The sequence below is a fragment of the Aquila chrysaetos genome, chromosome 8 (genome assembly GCF_900496995.4).
Source record: "Aquila chrysaetos chrysaetos chromosome 8, bAquChr1.4, whole genome shotgun sequence".
NCBI classification, from domain to species: domain Eukaryota; kingdom Metazoa; phylum Chordata; class Aves; order Accipitriformes; family Accipitridae; genus Aquila; species Aquila chrysaetos.
The window spans coordinates 1,012,984-1,034,364 of record NC_044011.1 but is presented as its reverse complement, the minus strand read 5'-3'; the positions used below and the strand labels follow the sequence as shown (position 1 = coordinate 1,034,364).

The following is a 21,381-nucleotide window of genomic DNA, read 5'->3' as shown; positions in this document are numbered from 1 at the left end:
CAAAGATCAGGCCTGTTAAATGTTGGAAGTCCTCTGTGTCTAGATGTTACACAGACTTGATGTAACTGAAGTGTATGAAATACCTCTCTGAAGTTATTTTTCAATTACTTTAATTGCTGTCCATGCTGCCTCAATTTGTGGTGACCATAGATAAAGAGATGACAGGAAAGGGAGTATCCATGAGCGATATATCCAGTTTCCTGGATGGACTGAGATGTGATCCCGCAGGTCCTTGCCATTACTAAGATTGTGCTGAGCACAAAATTAGAAGGAGAAAAGCTTTTCGCATTTCTTAACTGAGTTTCTCAGAGTAGTAGCAGGCATTAGCACAGCCTGGCCAGTCATGGGAGCACGATCTCCAAAACCAGACAAGCAATATCCAGAGGAGTGTTCGGAGAACTGGCTCCACCAGTGCAAGTATCTTTCTCCAGCAGACTGCTGTAATGAGAGGATATTCTGCTCTCCAGGGGACAGAGGCTTCTGTTCCCTACAGGGTGGAATTTCCAAGCAATTCTTACTCACAAGTAACCTTTGACTCAAGTATGTCCATATTTACAGGAGCAGTTGTGATAAATCCTCTTTGGTGGTGTATGTGACACCTGACAGGGAGCCCTGAGAGCAGCCATCACCTCCGGACAGAAGGGCAGAGAAAACCTACACTCATACACTCAGCCACCTCTCATTTACTGGTGGGAAGTTAGGTGGCTTCTGTCACCATGGTAGGAGAGAGTCCCCAGGCATGTATAGATGTGATTGTCTTCTCACCAGCATAAGTTAGGACTCTCCATTATCCAGTGAGATAATTTATTTCTTCACTTAGATCAGAAATGATAAAAAGACGCCTACCCAAGGCTGGCAGCATCCTAGAATATTCATTATTCGTATGGTGCAGTGAAATAACTTGCTCAAGAACAGAGCCGGAGTCTGTCACAGCTCAGATTCCTAGCTAAGACTGCAGTGCCTGAAATACAAGTCCATCCTCCCCCTAGAAACACATCCCCCATGCTCCCCACACAGCCTAGACTCACAATAATGAAAATCATGAGCAAAAAGGAGGATAGGGAGTAAATCTGGCTTTCATCTGTCATTTTGAGGAATATAATTGAAGACCAGGTGTGGCTGTAAGATCCAACAGAAATTAATATAATGCCTGGATTGCTTGGAGCTTTGCTTCTGCTGTGTAGGTTTTCAGAAGAAGTTACCTGATAGCAATCTAAAGAGAGCAGTGCTCTGGGTTAAGGTTGCCTTTCTTTCCCTTTCACTTAGGTTTAGGAGGAGACATTGCAGATATTGGACATTTCTCTATGGGTGAGCAAGAAGCACCTACACCTCCTTCTTTCAGCAATTGCCTGATAGGAAGAAGGAATTAGCTCTTGCTCCACAAAACAAACTGGTTTGCAGCATTGTACAACCTTTTACATGTGTCCTGGCAGAAAGGTCCACGGGCTACCAAATCGCGTTTTACCAGTGAAGATTAGAAATGATCATATAATTCTTCCAAAGTACTCATATTTGTGATATAATTACATTCTTTGGAGATTTACTGGGCTCCTGCCAGTTTCACTGCGACATGGAACATGGGACTGATACAGCAAATGCATCCAAAAGCCAGTCCCTGACTAACCAGACTGTATTTTAAAACCAGTTAGATTTTTTTTCTCACTCTGTGCTGGATAGCTGCAGCTGTGTTTGCTGGCACACGGGCAGCTTGCATGGCCGCGTGGTAGTTTCACTCCAAGCAGTGTGGTATTGCCCAGCTCCTTACGAACGTGTCAGGGCTCCGAGGCTCAGCACTGAGACCTCGCCGCAGACTGAGCAGAGGCGTGTGTGTATTTGCTGGCTATATGGCTCTCTGCTTTCTCTAGCTGTGAGCCACCATCTTGTTCTGAAACATCCATCAATACCAGCTTTTTTCCCCACTAAACTGATTTATTTACCTCCACTTTTGTTATTATTTGTACCCTAGGGACATAGCCTTGGTGCAGAGCAGTGCATAGGAAAGGACTGTGCAAGTCTAAGTCATAAAAATGTCCCAAAAGGATTTCCAACCTAAGTGTAAGACAGGAGGAAACAAAGGGTTTCATACAGATGGAAGTAAAGGAAGCAGTGACAGGCTGTTAGCCAGCGTGATTAGCAGTGGTCTCAGCACAATGTCAGTGCAAACACTGTTAAGTCTCGTGGGCATTATGAAAGAGAGATCTGAAGGTGGACGAAGAGGTAATAAGTGTAAATATTGACACACAGTGATGGGCAGCTCTGGAGAAGGCGGGAGGACATTACATTTTCAGTGGTGTTGTGGGCAGTGGAGTTTGGTCCCATGGCAACTGTGACTGTCCCAGTGCACAGCCTTTTTGCAAAATGTCAGCCTGGCTTTTCCACGCTCTGCTCACTTTACTTATCAAAATTGATAATGTTTTCTTGTGTCAACTACAAGAAGGGTGTGTCTAATTTGACAGAACTTTGCTTTCGTAAGCATTGCTTCAGTGATGTTTGTGCAACCACACTGGAGTATGATTTTATCTTGTCACTTGTAATTACCATTAATAATTTGCATAATAGCCATTAGGCATCACTTATTAAACACTTCTTTGATGTGATACTGAGCCGGCTCCAGACCTCATGCTCCCATCTTTCAAATGCAGACCATGATTTTTTTCTGGCTAATGACTCATTGGTTTATACCACCATGTTTAGCAAAATTCCTGTAAGGCAAGTGAAATAATTATCACAATGAGTTTGGTAACAGCATGATCCTAGGTCTTAAATACACCTCAGAGACCAAGGTGATTACTCTGTGTCAGTTTCTTTCTTGCTGACTGTTCACATCTTCAGACTACCTCTGAACATTTGCTAGTGATGAAGTAGAAGTTCAGCAGAACATGGAGGTGGGCAGAACCAGATTTCTTCCTACTGAAGCTCACAGTCTTCCCTGATTCATTTTGTGAAGGGTTTTAATTTCCTTCCAGCACCTATCAGACCATGACAGTGCAGCCAGACTTCCCAGCATTTACATCTCTGGAAACACTACTGATTATCATGGCAAAGAAGAGTACCAGGGAATTTGTATTAGGATACTGGTGGGTGAACAAAACTACAGCAATTTCACTCCTGCATGGACAGCTGAGTGCAGTGCAGGTTGGGAGGAAAAACAAAGCTTTAGCCTGCAGTCCCTGCTGGCAGAGCCACATGGGTCAAACCAGAACCTGACAAGCAGAACTGGAGTATTCAGGTGCTTCCTGCGCTCACACACCATACAGTGGTACAAGAGAGACAGGCAGCCAAAGGTGTAGGCCAGCCAGAGCCTCCCCAGAGTGTCTTCTTTTTATCTTTATTTCATATTTGTACTAAAATGTCTCTTAATTTCAATACAGTTTCAATATGTGGTTCATACTGGCAGCTTAAATTATATTATTCAGTGTACTGAGCTGAGAAATCTCCTGCTTGATTATAGTAGTAGTTTACTCATCTATATAATTCTTTATAAATGTTATACAAGCCAGTAAACAAAAATACAAACCTCACAGATAGTTGCTGTGGATATGAGTGAGACTGTACCTGTCTGCATACTTTATAAAATAGACTTTTATAGAGAAATTATAGTTTATACATCACATCAGAATACGACGTACTATTAAAAATGCATGGTGCCTGTAATCAGGTATAATTGCTTGTACAGTGCAGTCCTTAACTCATGGCTGATTTCCAGCATTGACCATTTGCAAAACTGCTTGTTTTCTTTCTTCACTGATGTCTTAAACCTCTGGTATATTCACTCCTCAGGGATTTTTTCTGATGGTGTTGTAATTCACATGTGTTTGCTCTCTCTGTAACACACAGACCACATCTGCTGGAGCAACCACAGTATATTTCACCTACAGCCACCAGTTGTGATGCTGATAGCTTCTGCTTACCAGTCTGAGTGCTGATATAACTCCCCCTCTTCTCTCTGGGGTACCCACCCTTGCTCTTCTTATCCTTAGATTCCTCTCCCAAACTTACACCTTCAGCCTAAGTCTCGGTTTGTCTTTGACATACTCATTCATTCTTGCTTTACAAGATTTGCACATTAAAAGAGAAAACGAGCTCTTACAAGCTGCACTATCTGTGTGCTCGCGTGAGTGGCTGCATATGTGGAATATGATAGAAGTTTGCCTGCAGTCAGTGTCCCAGGTCACTTCTTGTCCTGTTGTCCCATGCACTGTGTCCTCTGCATTTCATTTATCTTCTCTTCCCCGTCTCTTCCTGTGCTGTTTCCACAGTCATCATTTCGCATCACTGTCCAGGTTATAAACTCATTGGGCAGGGAAGGCATCTTTTATTTCTGCATAGCATTTAATGCGGTGACCTCAGAGGTGCTGCATAAACACTCAGGCAGATTAAATAATACTGAAATGCACAGTATAATTAGTGTTGCAGGAATGGGAGATACAGAACTTAGCAGAGAAAGTATTTAACATTGAGCCTTGTCCAGAAGCTCGTTAGAGCAATTACCCCCACAGGGCTAACAAGTGTCTGTTACTTGGACAGAGACTGGGGATAGGCCATCCCCCAAAGGGACAGCTGGAGCCGGTCTGTGGATTGCTTAGCCCCTGGCCCTCTGTGCTGGTGCAGTCATACAGACATTACATGTGACTTGGAGTTGAAGGCTTAGGGCACGAGAGGTGACAGATGAGCAGACACGGCTTTCTGCAGAGCAAAGACCCAGAGCAAGAAACAGAAGTCCCATCTTTGCTGTGATTTTTGCCAAGAGAATAGCTCTGTGTGGTCAAGCTTTGGCTTGTCCCGTATTGTCATTCCAGAAACATCTGAGCTGTTTCTTTCTTTAGAAATGGACACTAATTCAGACTCACTGTATCCCCTGAAGTCTTCTTGTTAGAAGCCTTCATGTTAGACCTCTGTATAAGGTTAGTCGTCAAACCTCACCCAATAGTTCATTACAGAAAAAGGCTAACAGAGCCACATAATAAAGAGCAAAGACTGTAAGCACCACTCAAGCCTGTCTGACGCATTTGTTAGATACTGCTGCCAGTGAGATGGGACAGGCTGGATCTTGAGACTTTGCTTGCACAAGCAGCAAAATGCAGTTGTGTTCCTGAATGTGTTAGTAATTCCTTTCTCTGTGGTAATAAAATACCAGCATCTTTTTTTTTCTGGCTGTTTATTGTATCTTACTTTTAAAAAAGTTCTCTCCCACATATTAATTTGTCTCACCCTTTTATCTTCCCACATGTTGCCAGCTGGTTCTTCCCGTTTGCCTTTTTTTTAAATCCATTTAAAGGTTCTTTATTTAGCATTTTCTCTGGGAATTGTTTTCCTCCACCAGAAGGGTGTGTCAAGTCCAGCAGAGCCTTGCTTTCAAAGTTACCACTTCAGTATTATTTGGGAAAACTTGTTGTTCTTGATTTTATCCTGTTACTGCATATTCATAATAGCTCAAAGGTGTTGTGTATTGTATTATTATATTACATTATATTATATTATATTATATTAGCACACACCTACTTTAATGAAAACTCAATTTTCACTCAGAAGTCTCTTTCAATAGAATATTGTCAGACTGCCTTGAAACCCCTTCCCTGCACTCTGTCCAGCCTCCCTGAATGTTTCTTTCCTCATCACCTTCTACTTCATGTCTTAGCTTATGCTTCCTCCTCCAGTAGCAAATGTCCCTTTCCACAGCATCAGCTGGTCCCTTTCCTCCATCCTCCTGCAGCTGCCCCTCCATCCTACAGCTACTGAATTCAGCAGCAGTGCAGCAGATGGGAACATTGCTTGTTTTTCTTTTTCTTTGTAATGATTGCTTTGTGGATATAGATCAAAGGTGGATTTCTAACCAACGTTGTACGATAACTCTATCTGCTTAACAATTTTTACTTGTTAATTTACTTGTAGAAATTATTTCTCAGGTTCAAGGCTGTGTCAGTAGTAGCAAAGTTTTATTAGAGACAAGCTTTGGTAGTTGTTAGACAACTGACCACAAAACAGATTAGCCCAAGTGAAGACAAGGGATTGGATCAAAGCAGCATCAGAGGATGAAGACAGCAGGCAGCGTGGGTGGCAGGAAGGCAGCCATTCTGCAAAGACACTTCCGACTGGTGCTATAAGCAAACTGAGAACTGTCAGGTTATTTTTGCCTTGCTTTTTCCAAATGGTTTGCTCTTCAAGAGACCTCCTCAGGGGGATGTGCAGTGGGGCTGGCAGGGAAGCTCTGTTGTCTGCAGTGACCTGCCAAGGGAGAGCAGGGAGTATTATTTTGTCAGGGGTTTTGTCTGCATACCATGCCTTTGTCTTGCATCCCCCTTGCTCTTGTACTGACCTTTCTTTTCCCTCTTCTCCCTAGCTTGCTTAATTTTATATACTTGGTGAAAGACTCGTGACTGACTGATTCTCCCTCCCCGTTCCTCATTTTCATGTTGTGCTGAAAGTCTTATAAACACATTTACTACTAGTAACCCCCCCAGTGTCAAACATATTTTCTATGCATAAGTTTATAAATGCCCTATAGCTGCATCCCTTGCCACTGCTTTCTACCATAGCCCAATTAATCCCCGTACTCTACCACCAACAGTCACAACTGCAATCCTGCATGTCTGACTCCCTGCACTGCCTCTCTCCAGGAAAAAGAAATCACCTCCAGCCCCCCTTCACCACCCAGAAAATCCTGGAGATCTCTCATCCTCCCCTTCCCCAGGTACATAGCAGGACTAAAGAAGCAACTCACAGTCACACTCACAGGCTTCTAGAGGACACCTCACCTTACACATCCTCACCCAGAGCTCACAGGCTTAGGGCAGGCATGGCTGACACAGGCTGGCTTTAAGCCCACCGCCTCTTCCAGCTGATGTTGCAGGGGCTCCTCTTCCCACTGGCCCTCTGTGGAAAGGAGACAGCTCTGGTAACCAAAGCCCCCGACATTCACGCCCTGGAGATCTGCCCTGTGGCCTGGAGCATTGGCTTTAGCTGTGTCTCTTCAGTCACTACTGGCCACTTCCCCTTCAAACCACGAGGGTCATAAGAGCAACAATTAGTACATCCTCCATCCCGCCTGTCTGTTGACAGATACTGCTTTTCCATCTCGACACACTCAGGATTACCGGAGGCTCTGAGACAAGCTCTGACAGTGTCATTTCATCCATTGCAACTGGCGTTTTGGAACAAAACCTGATTTTTCATGTAACTAATTTAGGACTGGAGAGTCCAGGAGAGCCCACCTCAGGGCACCACCATTAAAATACCTCTTTTTCCAAACTAATGGAGCAGGTGGGTGCTCAGGCTGGTTATGTGTGTATGCAGCCATTTATGAGATTAACAGCATGGCTTACTGTTTCAAAATCTCAGTCAATGGGAGGCAGGGAAGAGCCAACTGCTTTGCATACAAATTAAATTTCCCAAAACTTTAATTAAAATTGTTGTGTGAAACTGAAAATGTTTAGATAATTTATTGTTTCAGTTAATTTAACTGCCAGTCCCTAATCCTGTCTAGCTGTGGCAAAGCCTATAAAACTCAGTTAAATGACAGTGTTAATAAAAAACCTTGCCCAGCTCACAGTGAAACCGCCCTTCAACAAGCTGTGATGCTGCACCTTGCTCAGGTGGCTCAGACAGCTCTGGTGGCCTCTCCCAGCTGCCTTCACTGGCCCAAGTTAGAGGAATGGTCTCTGGCTTGCACTCTGGACATTTATCAGAGCCAAATCCTCAAATGCCTTGTGGTTTGCTGAGAGGCCCTGTCTGGTAACAGGTCAGTACTGGTTCCTCACCACAGTGTTGCTTTTACCATTTGTATCACAAATTTTCATATCCCTGTGAGTCAAAGCATAGAGATTTTACAGTGCCCGCGTCTGTCTGTAGTCTGCGTACATGATGTCGTGCTGTCCCCCCTCCAGCAGGCAGTGGTAGGTCTGAATCTCCTGCTCCAAACGGCATTTGACATCCAGGAGGGTCTTGTATTCCTGGTTCTGGCACTCCATTTCTGCTCGTATTTCAGCCAGCCGCTGCTCCACGCAGGAGATCTGATTCTGTAGCTCAGCCAGGTATTTGTTGTAGCGACATTCAGTTTCCGCCAAAGAGGATTCCAGATTTTCTTTCTGAGAATGGAAACAACATAAAGGTACCTGGGTATGCTGCAAGCTTAGCCCATCTGGTTACAGGTATGACTCTGGTCATGCAGCTTTCTAAAGAGAGCTGGGGAGTCTGAGATGTGAATCATAGTGGCATCACCTACCATGGTGAGCTGGGCTTGTACATTGATTTCCAAGGCCTGCAGCTGACGTCTCAGCTCAGTGACCTGTTTGTTGCTTGACTCAATCTCCTGGCTGCTTGTGATGACCTCCAGGTTCACTTCCTCCACCTGAAAAGTTAGAAAAGAGCAGCCCTTTCCTCACCTCCCCAAAGTATCGCATTGTGGCAGGGGCTTCACTACACTGCTTGTGCAAGCCCTGTAGTGCACCTGAGTAGCTCCAAATCTGAAGCCCCCCCATTTATTCCATTGTGACCCTGTAACACCATGCGGTGGCCCCTCTGCCATGAACAGAAGAACACTGAAATTGGGCAGTACATTTAGATGCTGAGCACATCTGTGACACAATTGCTGATATTAAGACATCTCCAGTAAGTGTTCTTAATCTCTCATTTTTCCCTTTCCCCCCAACAGGCAGAGTAGGGTACAGCTCTGCATGTATATAGTACCTTGCAGGCATACCACTGCTCAGTCTCTTTGCGGTTGCGCTCCATCAGCGTTTCGTACTGGCACCTCAGATCCTCCAGGATCTTCCTCAGGTCTGGGCCAGGACAGGCATTGACCTCCACACTCACATCTCCGGTCGCCTGTTTCCTCAGACAGTTCATTTCCTGCAGAGAATACACGCACCATATCAGTAATGTTGACACTTGGGGGGACTTCCCTTCTTCTTTCTTCTTAATTCTCTAAGAGTAAGGGGCAATCTAACCTCCTCATGGTTCGTCTTGAGACAACACATCTCTTCGGTCAAAGCCTCACACTGTAGCTGCAGGTCGGTCTTGCAGCTGGCCAGCTGATCCAGGACAGGGCGTAGGTTGCAAATGTCTGTATCTACATTTTGCCGGAGACCACATTCAGTCTCGTACCTTAAGCCACAGGCAACAAAGAAAGGTCTGCATGTCAGTAAACCACGGCAAGCCCTTGAGTTGAGTTTGTGGGGAAAAAATTTAGGATCAAGTTCTTCTTTCACTTCAGGCACACAATGCTATGAACATTGTCAATGGTATCCACGCCTTTCACAGAGATCTGCATTTTAATACGGCAGCATGACAAGCAAAGGGTTAGGATTTCCCCATCACTACTGCTCACCTACCCTTCCACGGGCAGTGTGAACCCCTCAGTCCAGCACAGGACCGTACTCACTTCACTCGGAAGTCATCAGCAGTCATCCTGTTGTTATCAATATTCAGAAGGATTTTGTTAGTCTCCATGGCTGCACACAGGATCTGGAAAAGAAAACACAGGAGAGAGATTCGGGCTTGCAGCTTCCTCTGGCTCCAGAAGGGCCTGGAGGAAACACCTGCCCGGGGTAATGCAACCCACTTATTTTATAATGATTCCATACATTGGGATTGTTAATCAGTTAGATGGCATTACAGTGGGGAAACCTGCGTGCCAGCTTGTTGGAGCAGGCTTTGCTGAAACTTCAGCTCTCTGTAAATGCAGTGTTCTCCTCCCTCAAACTGTCCATTTCATATAAAGTATTTCTTCATCTGCACCTCCAGAGACATAGCTGTTGCCTCTGCCATTTGACACTGGTCTATCAGCATGTGAAAGCAAAGCCCAAAGAAATATTTAGGATTTTCTTGAAAAACAATTATTTACCTGGTTTTGAAGGTCTTCAATTTCCTTATGAAAACAGCTGTAGTCCCGTGGTTCGCAGCTGGGCCCTACCTTGGCATACCACTCCCTGATCTTGCACTCAAGGTCGGCGTTGTCTCCCTCCAGGAGTCGCACCTTGTCCAGGTAGGAGGCCAAGCGGTCATTGAGGTTCTGCATCGTTGCCTTTTCGTTGTTAGCAAATAAGATCCCATCACCGCAACCAGCGCTGGCCCTGGTGAAACCACCACCAACGCTTCGAGTGCAGATGCCTCCACCACTGAATCCAAGGGTAGAACAAGCCCTCTGGGTAGCTCCAAAGCTCCCACCAGTAGCACTGCTGGCACTCAGCTGCTTCCCAAGTAATCCCTCGCTTAAACTGCCACCAGAAAAATTGCCAACCGCACCACCTAAGTCATAGGCAGCATGTCTTCCCGAGGAGGCGGAGGAGACCTTTCTTCCACTACCAGCTGCAGAGCTGCCTGCGCTGCTTCTGCCTTGGGAACAGGCAGTAACGACCTGCCTGATGGCACAGCTCATAGTGAGAGCGCAAGGATCCAACTCGGAGCCCAAGGCAAACTGCACAGATCACTGCGGGAGCCGATTGTGATCCCTCTGTCCCCATAGTCCTCTATTTATACCATTCCTTGTGGATGTTGCCACTGGAGTAGGGCTGTTTATTCTTCCTCCTTGTGACCTGGCTAGTACTGTTTTTTTTTTTTCAGCCGGAAATATTTCCCCAAAGGCGTTTGTCTCCAGAAATCCCACAACAGAAAGATGCTTTGGTTAACAGAAGCGTGTTTCAAAACTACATCAAAAATGTTACTTCCTGAATCATCAGGTCTGACTTGTGATGACAGCTAAACAACAGTGACACAAAAAACGACGATACCCGAGAGTGCCCGGGGAATGAAACACCATAGCAATTATCCATCCCTGACGTGGGCGAGTCTACCTGGAAAGTGAAAGCTGTGGGAAAGCCGTCCTATCTGACAGAGCCTGTTCAACCCCTTTGTGACCAGAAGTGAGGGTGCCTCCTCATTCCGGTGCCCTGCAGTCCCTGGGAGTGGAGCCAGGAGACCACCCTGGACCATGCTGCCTGTCTGCAAGTGCACCGCAACAAGGGTCTGTCCCATTCTGCGTGGCTGTCAGTTGAGTGAGAACCTGCCGAGGTCTGGGTCATTAGACCTCGAAATGCTCTTCTCTTGGAGAGCACAAAAGAATAGTGCCCTTGAGTGTACCAGTGACTATTTGTTACTTCTCTTTCTCCTGCATGCATCAAAACATCCCCTTTCAGAGGGGAGATCCCATGGTATTTGTTTTGCTGCTTTCGAGGGTAGACAAAATATTCAAATATTTATCCAAAATAAAAGAGAAAAGGATATTTCCTGAGTACCAAATGTTGCACTTAACTATGAATATTCACTGCCAAGAGAGGACAGCCACACAAGATGTTTCATAATATTTCTAAAACAGTAACACGGAGAATTTCAGAAGTAGCCGGGTTCTGTATAGGTCTGACCCAGTTCCAACCAGCACCATGGAAATTCTCCAAATAATCTAGGGGAAATGTGTTAAATTTAGAAAAAACACTAGAAAAGATCATTTTAAAAAAGATATTAAACCTATTTTTTAGTCTTGGAATGCTGAATTGAGGAAGAAGGGAAATAATTAAAATGTTTTGTCATCTGAATCTTTCATTTTATTAATAATATTAATACAGCCATGCTAATATTGGCTGACTTTCACCCATGTGTTGTTCAGCATTGGTTTTGGCATCCAGGTCACCTGGACACATCACATAAAGGATGCGTCAGGTGCAGCCTGTTTCAGAAATACTGCTTATGCCATTTGGGTAAGTTCATTAGTCTTGATTTTATCTTGACACTGCAAATCCAGAACACCTTAAATGTGGTGTGGATTCTGTGTATGTCCATCCTTTGTTACATCCATAATTAGCAAGTGAAGCCTGTGCCATGGTGCCATGGCATGCCTCATCGGTGGCGAGATCCTGAGTGGAAGCTGTGGCATGGTCAGGATCAGGCACCTCTGCCATGGAGCCCAGCAGCCCAGCAGCCCAGCAGCCCAGCAGCCCAGCAGCCCAGCAGCAGTTAATTGATAGTCCTTCATTTTTCAATGAGAAAAATTGAAATGTTAGTGAGTGGGGGTTTTTTCAATTATTGAAAAGTAATCAGAGATGTCCATGTTTCTTTCTTACTTTTTGAACTTCATACTTTACCATAGATCTCTGCAGCTAAAGGTCATTAGCATTTCTACAGCTTTTGTAAAGGAGAATAATAATTTCACTCCTGATTTTACTGGATTTGTGTGTTCTTCGTGGTAGTTTTTTTCCCTTCCAAAATTTGAAGTTTTTATTAAAACCAGCTCTTGCTTTTACACCAGAGCATACCTCCAGACCTGCCAGCAGTTACAGTACTCATTTTATTAAAAGAGATTTTCATTTTTTTATGAGGAGGTCTGCTAATGATGGTATCTACATGCATAATGGAAGGCTCTTTCCAGAATTAACTTTTATTGACTTCCAGACTGCAATCTACAGATGGAAATTTGCTCACCACAGCCTTGTAGCCAGCCACAGGCAATACCTCTAATGAGCCGTCCTCAGTTGACTTGGGAGCCCCTCGTGGGCAACATGGTGCCCCAGGGGAGTAAGAGGAGGAGAGAAATGATGGCTTACAAGGATTCAAGGATTTCCCGGCAGGCATTTCAGAAACAGCAGTGCAGGCCTGACAAGGAAAAATTATTACTTCAAGTAACAAATGAGCAGAAAAGCCTCCCCTAGGCAAAGGTGCTGTTCCCATTTAATGAGCTTTGTGTAAAGTAGAAAGGAATTATACTTCAGCTTTACATTTGCGTCTCGTACTGTGCTTTATAAAGGAGAGCGGGATGGTGGTAGAGGATGGGCACTGTGGCATTATTCCCAAGGGTTGTTCTACTGCACAAAATTATCAGATGCAAAAGGGCAATGGAAATGAGAAAGAAAGATTAGATTTCCCCAGAGGGAAGTCCTTTGGTAGTCTTGGGATATTTTAAGGCTTAAGACTGTTTCTTAATCTAATGCATATGAAGTACAGAAAGTATAATGTGCCCCCAAGAAGGACATCCAGCATTTCACGTTATTACAAACATTCCCCGAGTCACTAGCTGTTTTCACGTCCAAGACAACTTCCCTCGAGACTTGGTGACTCAGACACAACACCGAACCCTGAGTCCCAGCCGGAGTCCAACCTGCTGTCCATCACCCTGCGTGACTGCCAGTCCAAGCTCAGGTTTGGGCTTGAAGCAACCACCAGGGAGTGCCAGGGTAGAGAAGCTGAGCGCCGAAGCACCCCAACTTGGGCTTGTGTATGTCCCTCCAGCCTGTGCAGGGCTGGCCTCTGGCTTGGAAAGCCTTATCAGGAAGCCCTGATGTAGACTGAGAACTACAAGCAGCCCTAGCTCCTGTCTGCTCATTGTCGGCTACATTTCAGTGTTTCACCTATGGAAAATTCCTGTATTTGCTATTTACAAAACATTTGCTTATCTACCTATTGATGTAATTGTCATTCCACTTTTTTTCTGTGTGTTATTGGCTGTACCGAAACTCATCTCCATCTCACTGATGACTGCAGATGCTCCAGGGTTCTGATCCTAGCTTTGCAAATCACTCTAGGCAAATCGTTCAGCTTCTCCAAGTCTCAATTTCATGCTTTGTAGGATGGAAACAATAATAACAGTAATCCTCCTTCTCAAGGGCACTGTAAAAACAACTGTCTGATGTAAACATAGAGCTTTACAGATGAGAAACATGATACTCATTTTAAGTATTATTCTTGTATGTAAGTATACTTGCTATTATATATTGACACTGGCACATCCTACATATTTCTCTCTGTGTCTCAGCTGATGAAATACCTTTCAAGGACATTCTTGATTTTCCTTTTTTGTTTTGTTGTCCATTAAAGTTTCAGCATTATTCGCTGAGGACTTGCTTCTATAACTCCTTGCTGAATCCTAACAAGGCTTTTCTTCTTGTGCTTGCATCTTGCAGAAAATTTGAAAAACACTCTCCAAAACCAGTGTTTTTCCATCTCTTGGATGTGATAATTTTTCCATGTTTCACAGATACAAACTGTGTGCAGCAAAGAGTAATAATAAAAAATAAATTGCCTAATAGGTATTTTCCTTCTTGAGAGTACTGTAATGTAACACAGTGATTACTTGTGCTGAGCTTGGACTTCTCTTTTGTTTGTGGTAATAGGGTTATGCAGAATTTAAGCCTTTTTCATTGATGCAAATATATGTTGGTGAATAAGGAAAACTCCTGATAAGATACTCCCAGTGGAATTGAATAAACTGATTACAAACCTGGGCCTTCCATCAGCTCTCCCAGCTATTCTCCCAGCTCTTTTCAGGTATTCATTTCAGGCCATTCCTGCTGACAGATGTAAATGGGTATCTCAGCACTGGGTGACAGATATCAAATATAATTAAATATGCTGCTTGATAAATCTCTCCCTTGTGTCCTTTTGGCTGCAGAAGTGGCCATGCCTTACTGTGCTGCCAGCACAGCCAGATACTCTTGGACTGGCATCTTCTTTTAGCCTCCTACTTATATTTAATCCATAATGTTTGCGGTTTTCAGAAAGCCTTTCTGTATTCATACACTTGGGGCATGCTACAGATGGCTCAAGAATTAAAAAGCTGCCACTTACAACTGAAATATAACTGTCTTCTGATGGCAAAAAAAAAAATTGCACATTTGCTGTTCAATCAGAATTTCCAGCCTGCAACCTTGCCCATTGCCATAAAGTCTGAGACAGCTTGATGCTAAAGTACATTTTTGCTTGATCTAGTTTTTATTTTTGAGATGGCTCTAGCTCACTTGGCTTGGAAGACTTCCTATTTCTGCAAGGAAGGTCTGTTATTCCAGCAAAGAGAACAGCATTATACAGTCAATGAACTCCGCACTCTGGTCTGTGTTTCATTTCCTACCCTTTTCTGTAATTGTTAAACAATAATACAGAATGATAACATCTCTTCACACTCCCTTTTCTGGAAAGACCTGGCAGGTTCCCCACTTCTTCGATCACCTTCCGTCTCCTTTGCTTGTCTTGTCATGCCCAGCATGACATCATCAGCTCCTTTCAAGAGTCTGTTCAGGCCAGGGAGCATACCTTTGTAATTGTTCAATAAGGACCATAATGCCTTTGTGGAGGCTGAGGGAGAATGAATCATCAATAATAATCCAACAGACAAACGTGCTTAACTTCAGCCACAGAAGCCCTTTGTACATCATTATAAGCAAAGGGAAGCTGATTTACTGCAAACTATTACCTTTTCCTTTTGTCTAAGGCCCAAATTCTTGAGGTGGGTGACTAACATGAGGCCACCGTCCAAGACTAGATAGAGGTCCCAAATACCACTGGCTAGAGAGTATGAAGTTGGATCTAAGTGTTTCCATCAGGCTTTTGAGTCTAAAATTATTTCCTCTCCTATGTAGCCCACAAGACACATTCGGTGGATGTGCGACCAGTGCAGTATCTTTTGGTTCCTCTGTCACTCTCCAGGAAATGAGTGGGCAAAGGCAGGTCAGGTACCTGGCTGCCAGTGCACAAGCTGCGTCACCTAATCCTGAATGGCAGCTTGCCTGCAGACGTTGTTGACACACGATAACTAGCTCGTGTGTTTCAGGAAGGATTTTAGCAGTGATCTACTAGATGCTATAGCGATAAAAAGTTATTGCTACTCATCCCTCTGCGGATTAAGCAATGGTTACTTTAGAACCTGTTAAGTGCAGCCCTCAGGCAGCATGAAAAGACCTGTATAAAGTTTTTGTACAATGTGCCTAATAGTGTGATTTAAAGGCAGTCAAATAAGACAGAAGGCATGTATGTATAAGATTTGCCAACCAGTCTGGTGTTGTGCTCGTGTCTCGGAATGGTACACATGACAGTCGTAGTCTTGCTGAAGTAGTTTAAGTTCTACTTACAGGAGAAAGTGATTCTTTATGATACCAAGAGTTAGAGAACTGAGCTTTATTTTGTTGGCTTTAATTAGGAGTTGTGTGGCACATTGAGACCTCAAACATCATCCTTCCATCATTGCCTTCATTTTGTATCAAACTTATCTGGTTTATGTCTCAGTCAGTCCCATGTATTTATGAGCAATGAGTTCAGTAGAAAAAGCTGCCACAAATTATTTTTGCTCCAGGTGGAACCCATATTCCTCTATTCCCCTCCTCTCACTGGCTGCTTCTTGTGGTTTCTTAGGACTTTCCCTGGCATGAACACACAACCCTGAGGCTTTGAGAGATCATGTATCAGTGACAGACAAGTCTGCAGTTGCATGAACGAGGAAAAAAACTTTATTAAATGTGTACAGAGTGCACGATGGCACCTGCATGAAATTAGGGTAAAACAGGAAGGAGGAGCAGATGAATGAAGCAGACTACTTTCTGTAACACGACCCCACCACACACGGCCTCAGACAGTGCTTAGTTCAGCTCGCCACTCTTTTGAACTTGGGGTCGAGGGTCCACAGAGCTGCTTGCCCTCCTAGCGAGTGGTGAGCGCAACCTGCTCCCGGGAGGAGACCACCTTCCCGTCCTGCACCTCCTCAACAATTGTGCGGACCTGACGGGAAGATGTCATGACTGCAAAAGGAAAGAGGAGGACAATTATTCAGGGGGCAGGAGGGAGATTTCTTACCATATTATCAGATATTGCATGTTCTTCAGGAAGATGTCAGAAATTCCACAAAGTACTGGAAAACACTGTTTTAAACAACCCTACATTGGCTAGGAAGAAGGGAGAGCCAGGCTGATGGGAAAGTTCAAGAAGGCAAAAGGCACACTCCTTAAATGTGTGGTGTCGCTTCATTTTTCAGGTCTGTGTAAAGCCAGAACACTGGCTGCTCAATCACAAGGCCCGTTTAGCGCAAATCATTCTTGTGGTAAAGGAGCGCAAGATATTTCCCTTCCTGACAGCTTTTTCCTGTGGTTAGCAGTTGTAAGATGCACACAAGCTCTCTTAACTGCTGTCACTGATTCAGCCAGCGAGGTGGCACAGCACGCCGGAGGAGTGATTTTCACTCCATCAGTCTGGCAGCTGCTCTAAAAGCAGGTCTCAAAGCTCTTCATTATAAATGTGTGTAGCAAGATAGGTTCTTACCATCTCTGCCAGAGTGTGAGGACATAGCAGAGGAGTACTGGGAAGAGATGCTACAAGAGAAGGAGAAAAACAAAAAGAAGTTAGGGACAATCTCTTTTTTGTTGTTGTTGTTACACAGGCTCTGTATTCAGGCAGGAGGAAAACAGAAAAGGCTCATAGTCATTGCTAAAACTACTGCTCCATGCAGTGTCTAATGGAGGGCAGAGGGTCTACTGCCCCTTCCAGCAGTGAAAGGTGCCCGTTACAGCATCTGACTGCAAACAGAAACCAGGGACAGAGCCACTGGGCATCCGTGGCTGGTATGAACATAAAGACAAACCCTGAAACCTGCAATTGGACCGAGTCCTGAGACAGCACGTTTTGTGTCTATTACCCATCTCCTCCCGATGTGCCCTCCCAAGCAAAGCCCCTCTACGTACTGGGCGTCCTCGCCCTCCAGGAGCCGGCGGTACGTGGCAATCTCCTGCTCCAGGCGGCATTTGACGTCCAGGAGGACCCTGTACTCGTGGTTCTGGCGCTCCATGTCGCACCGCAGCTCGGCCAGCTGCTCCTCCACGCTGGTGATCAGCCCCTGGAGCTGGGCCAGCTGGGTGCCGTAGCGGGCTTCCGTGTCAGCCAAGGTGCCCTCCAACGCCGCTTTCTGCGTGCAGGGGAGAGGAACGGGTTCGGGGGGGGCGGAGGGTGGTAGGGATGGGAGCACCCATGCGTCCCCTCGCCTGCGCTCCTGCGTGCCCCCCACCCCGCAGGGAGCCGGCCCCTCGTACCGTGCTGAGCTGGGACTGCAGGTCAATCTCCAGGCTCTGGATGGTGCGTCGTAGCTCTGTGATCTCCGTCTTGCCGCTCTGAAGCTGCTCGGTGTTGATGGCCACCTCCCGGTTCAGCTCTTCCGTCTGCAACAAGGCAAAACCGTGCCATTACGGCACCGGCGAGCGGACACAGCCTCGGGTCCCACGCGCCCCACCGCACTGCCGGCGAGCCAGCTCACCTTGCTGAAGAACCACTGCTCGGCGTCCCTGCGGTTCTTGTCCGCCAGGCTCTCGTACTGCTCCCTCATCTCAGCCAGGATCTTGGTGAGGTCGATTCCAGGAGCCGCATCCATCTCCACGCTGATCTCTCCACCCACCTGCCCACGCAGGGCATTCATTTCCTGGCACAAAAGAGACACATGACACACATCAGAGTGAAATCAGTATATTCCCATCATGACAAATTTCTTATTTGCACTAGCACACGAACCCCACAGACCTCCTCCTGGAGGTCCTGTCTGAAAGGATTGTTTCCCTCCCCCTTACCCGCCCGAGTGTCTCCTGACAGCCCTGGTTGCAGAGACACTCCTGCACATTTGACCAAACCACTTTCCATTGTGCACAAGGTATATTTGTAGGTCCCAGTTTGAGCCTGCCTTTGTGCTCACCTCCTCGTGGTTCTTCTTGAGGTAGGCCAGCTCCTCCTTCAGGTTCTCGATCTGCATCTCCAGGTCAGCTCTGGCCAGGGTCAGCTCATCCAGGACTCTGCGCAGGCCGTTGATATCAGCCTCCACACTCAGGCGCAGAGTCTGCTCCGTCTCAAACCTGGGGGGGGACACACAGTTGCACCGTGGAGCCCAGCTGATGCAGGTTTTTTCTTGTTGTTTCCTTCCCCAGCTTGGCGTATTTCTGCCAACCATCTTTTATTAAATGTGCGTGCACAGCTTTCCGCAGTGCAGGAATGTCAAGATAATGCTGTGCCCAGGAAGAGATGTACTCTTTGCAAATGTCACACTTCTAGTGAGCAGTGACCTGGTAGACCAACTTCAGTTGCAGAAAGCAAAGAAGAGCCTTAAACAGACTGGCTTTTCTCTCCCTTCTCACTAGAGCTCTTGAAGGCATTGGACTTACTTGGTTCTGAAGTCATCAGCTGCCAGCCTGGCATTGTCAATCTGTAAGACGATGTTGGCATTTTCAACAGTTGCAGCAAGAATCTGGGAGGGAATAAAAGAGAGCGAAAGACTGAAAAAGTAGTTCCAAAAAATGGCCTGCTGCTGCCTGAGTTCCCATCCAGAAGGACTGGAGCAGCACTGAACCTCCTGCCTGTTGGGCTGGACTTCCACACAGACTCTGCAGAGAGAGAGAGACAGGGTACTTGTGCTCAGTCTCTCATTGGCACTGATTTGGTCTTGTGAAGACACTGGCATGCACACATGCCACAGCCTGTTGCCCCTGCCAGAGTGGCATCTCCAGGTGCTCACACCACACTCAGAGTCCTGGCAGCACTCTGGGCTTTGTCTGGCAATGCTGAACAGCCCGGCTGAGAAGGAAAAAGGGTTGAGGAAGGAGTGCTGTGTGCCTGAATCGTTTTGCTTTCGTAATTACACCTGAGGTGCAAATATTTGTTCTGGGATTTTGAAAATGATTGGCCATTTAATGAGCAGTAATTTCTGTAGCCACAAGCTAATGAAAAGCTCTCACTGAGTTCTGATGCTTCAGGGGATATCCAAGCAATAGTCCCAGAATATTGATGTGGCAATTTCCCAGCTGCTGTGTGGGAGGGGAGGGAAGGGTCTGCCTCCCTCTGGATCACGAGCAGAGAGTTTCTGTAGGACCCAGCCCTTCATCGCTCAAATCTGGAGACAGCTTCTGCCTCCACATGTATCTGTGCTCCAGATCAGAGCACACCTGACAAGCTGGAATTTGAAGAGAAGCTCTATGCATCAGGGCAAGAGACCTTCACCCCAAGGCAAAGCCCAAGAGAAGGGTTAAAGAACTGAAAAATTCTAGGTATGTGATTTCCCCCAGGGGTTGAGCCCTGAGCCTGTCATGGGCTGCTGCCCCATTTCCCTGGCATTTACTCTCACAGACCAGGTATTGTCATTACCCAACCCCCCACACCTCCATCCTCTCCAGTGGAACCTGAGCTTACTAAGGATGCTGTCACCTCCAGTAGGCAATCAGCTCATGATGAGTAATGTGGGCAGAGGGAGGACAGCGATGACAGGGTAGGAAGGGAAGACAGATTCTGGTGCTTTTGTTCAAGGACCTTTGCCTAAAATCAGCCAGGGAGCTGCTAAGAATAAAGAAACAAGCTTGGCCATGATTTCATCTGCTGCATTTTAGAGCAGGGCACACACTTGACTTCAGCACCTCTGAAGCCACCTACCACAGCCCAGTATGTTCTGACTCCTGGATTTCACTCCTGTCTGTGTTTGCACCTCCCAAAAAACAACTATCCCCTAGGGCAGTTTCTTTCTTTTTTAACCTCTACCTTGAGCCTCCTATCAGGCTAGAAAAGATCTGATTTGTAGGATATTTAAGGGAATGATTTAGCATCTCCATTTGCATATCATTCAGTAGTGAACAGTGCCAAAGAGATAACGTGTCCCTACCTGCAGAGTGCTTAATCAGGAGTCTGGCAAAGGGAGCACATACTTGGGCCATAAGTAGCATCGAGGAAAGGCAGGAAATGACTGGCGGTGCAGCACGCACCCTGTAGCATCAGGTAATTTGAACCAATGTCTGATGGCCCCTTACTCTGCGTTCCTGCCTCATCTTTCTCCCTATACGGAAACAGTCAGTAGAAAACCCATCTTTGTGCCTTGTGGAGGACATGATCAAGAAACTGCTGTTCATAAATTATGATTATGATTTCCAAGCATGCTCTTTCTGTTTTCCCATCACAGACCAATTACCTGTCATTTGTTAACACTCTTCCCTTCAGCTTTTATGAACAGGGTCATCTTTTTAAAAGTGACTTTAGTGAAGATGTCTTGGTAATCACAGCATCCTACCTTGTTCCTGAGCTCCTCGATAGTCCTGTAGTAGGGGCTGTAGTCACGGTCTGGACCAGGTCCCTGCTTCTTGTACCATTCCCTGATCTTGACCTCCAGGTCAGTGTTGGCCTCCTCCAGGGCACGCACTTTGTCCAGGTAGGCAGCCAGGCGGTCGTTGAGGTTCTGCATCGTCTCCTTTTCGCCAGCCGGGAGGATGCCATCGCCACCTCCAAAGCCACCTCCAAAGCCAGCTCCAAAGCCAGCCCCAAAGCCAGCCCCATAGCTACCCCCAAAGCCACTGCCGAGGCCCCCTCCTACGCTGCTGCAGTAGCTGCCCCCGTAGCCACTTCCAAGCCCCGAGACAATGCGGGAAGAGACAGAGTAGCTGCCTCCGTGGACGCTGGGTGCTCTGTACCCTCCTCCCCCAACACGCACGGAGGAAAGCCTGCTGGAGCCTCCACCCAGGCCACCGAAGCCCTTGAGGGAGGTGGAGGAGGAGTATTGCCTGACCGTGGTGGTGCTCATGGCGAAGGCTGGCGGAGGCTGTAGGGCAGGAGAGCAACACCCGGCTCGGCAGCACAGACAGCGAGTGCTCGCTTCCCCCTGGCTTGGAGCCCTTTATAGCCCGG

General features: G+C 46.2%; 2 protein-coding genes across 4 annotated transcripts; both read right to left on the bottom strand.

Moving 5' to 3' along the window:
- Positions 1 to 5,919: 5,919 nt before the first annotated feature.
- LOC115344427 (keratin, type I cytoskeletal 19-like) lies at positions 5,920 to 10,500 on the bottom strand. 3 transcript variants are annotated; one of them, XM_030021697.1, is made up of 8 exons: positions 9,842 to 10,500; positions 9,380 to 9,462; positions 8,946 to 9,102; positions 8,686 to 8,847; positions 8,222 to 8,347; positions 7,858 to 8,084; positions 6,756 to 6,873; positions 5,920 to 6,225 (listed from the first exon to the last, which is right to left on the bottom strand). In XM_030021697.1, exons 1-7 carry the CDS (start codon positions 10,373 to 10,375, stop codon positions 6,786 to 6,788), a joined length of 1,377 nt encoding a protein of 458 aa, XP_029877557.1. In that variant the 5' UTR covers positions 10,376 to 10,500; the 3' UTR covers positions 5,920 to 6,225; positions 6,756 to 6,785. The 3 variants fall into 3 exon arrangements, 2 of the variants coding, with proteins under 2 accessions (XP_029877557.1, XP_029877558.1); XM_030021698.1 differs by having other exon boundaries at positions 6,771 to 6,873; XR_003924522.1 differs by lacking the exon at positions 5,920 to 6,225 and adding an exon at positions 6,308 to 6,565 and having other exon boundaries at positions 6,655 to 6,873.
- Positions 10,501 to 16,179: 5,679 nt separating this feature from the next.
- Positions 16,180 to 21,381, bottom strand: LOC115344423 (keratin, type I cytoskeletal 14). Its single transcript, XM_030021692.2, has 8 exons — positions 20,771 to 21,381; positions 18,885 to 18,967; positions 18,422 to 18,578; positions 17,993 to 18,154; positions 17,772 to 17,897; positions 17,427 to 17,647; positions 17,008 to 17,057; positions 16,180 to 16,490 (listed from the first exon to the last, which is right to left on the bottom strand). Exons 1-8 carry the CDS (start codon positions 21,275 to 21,277, stop codon positions 16,393 to 16,395), a joined length of 1,404 nt encoding a protein of 467 aa, XP_029877552.1. The 5' UTR covers positions 21,278 to 21,381; the 3' UTR covers positions 16,180 to 16,392.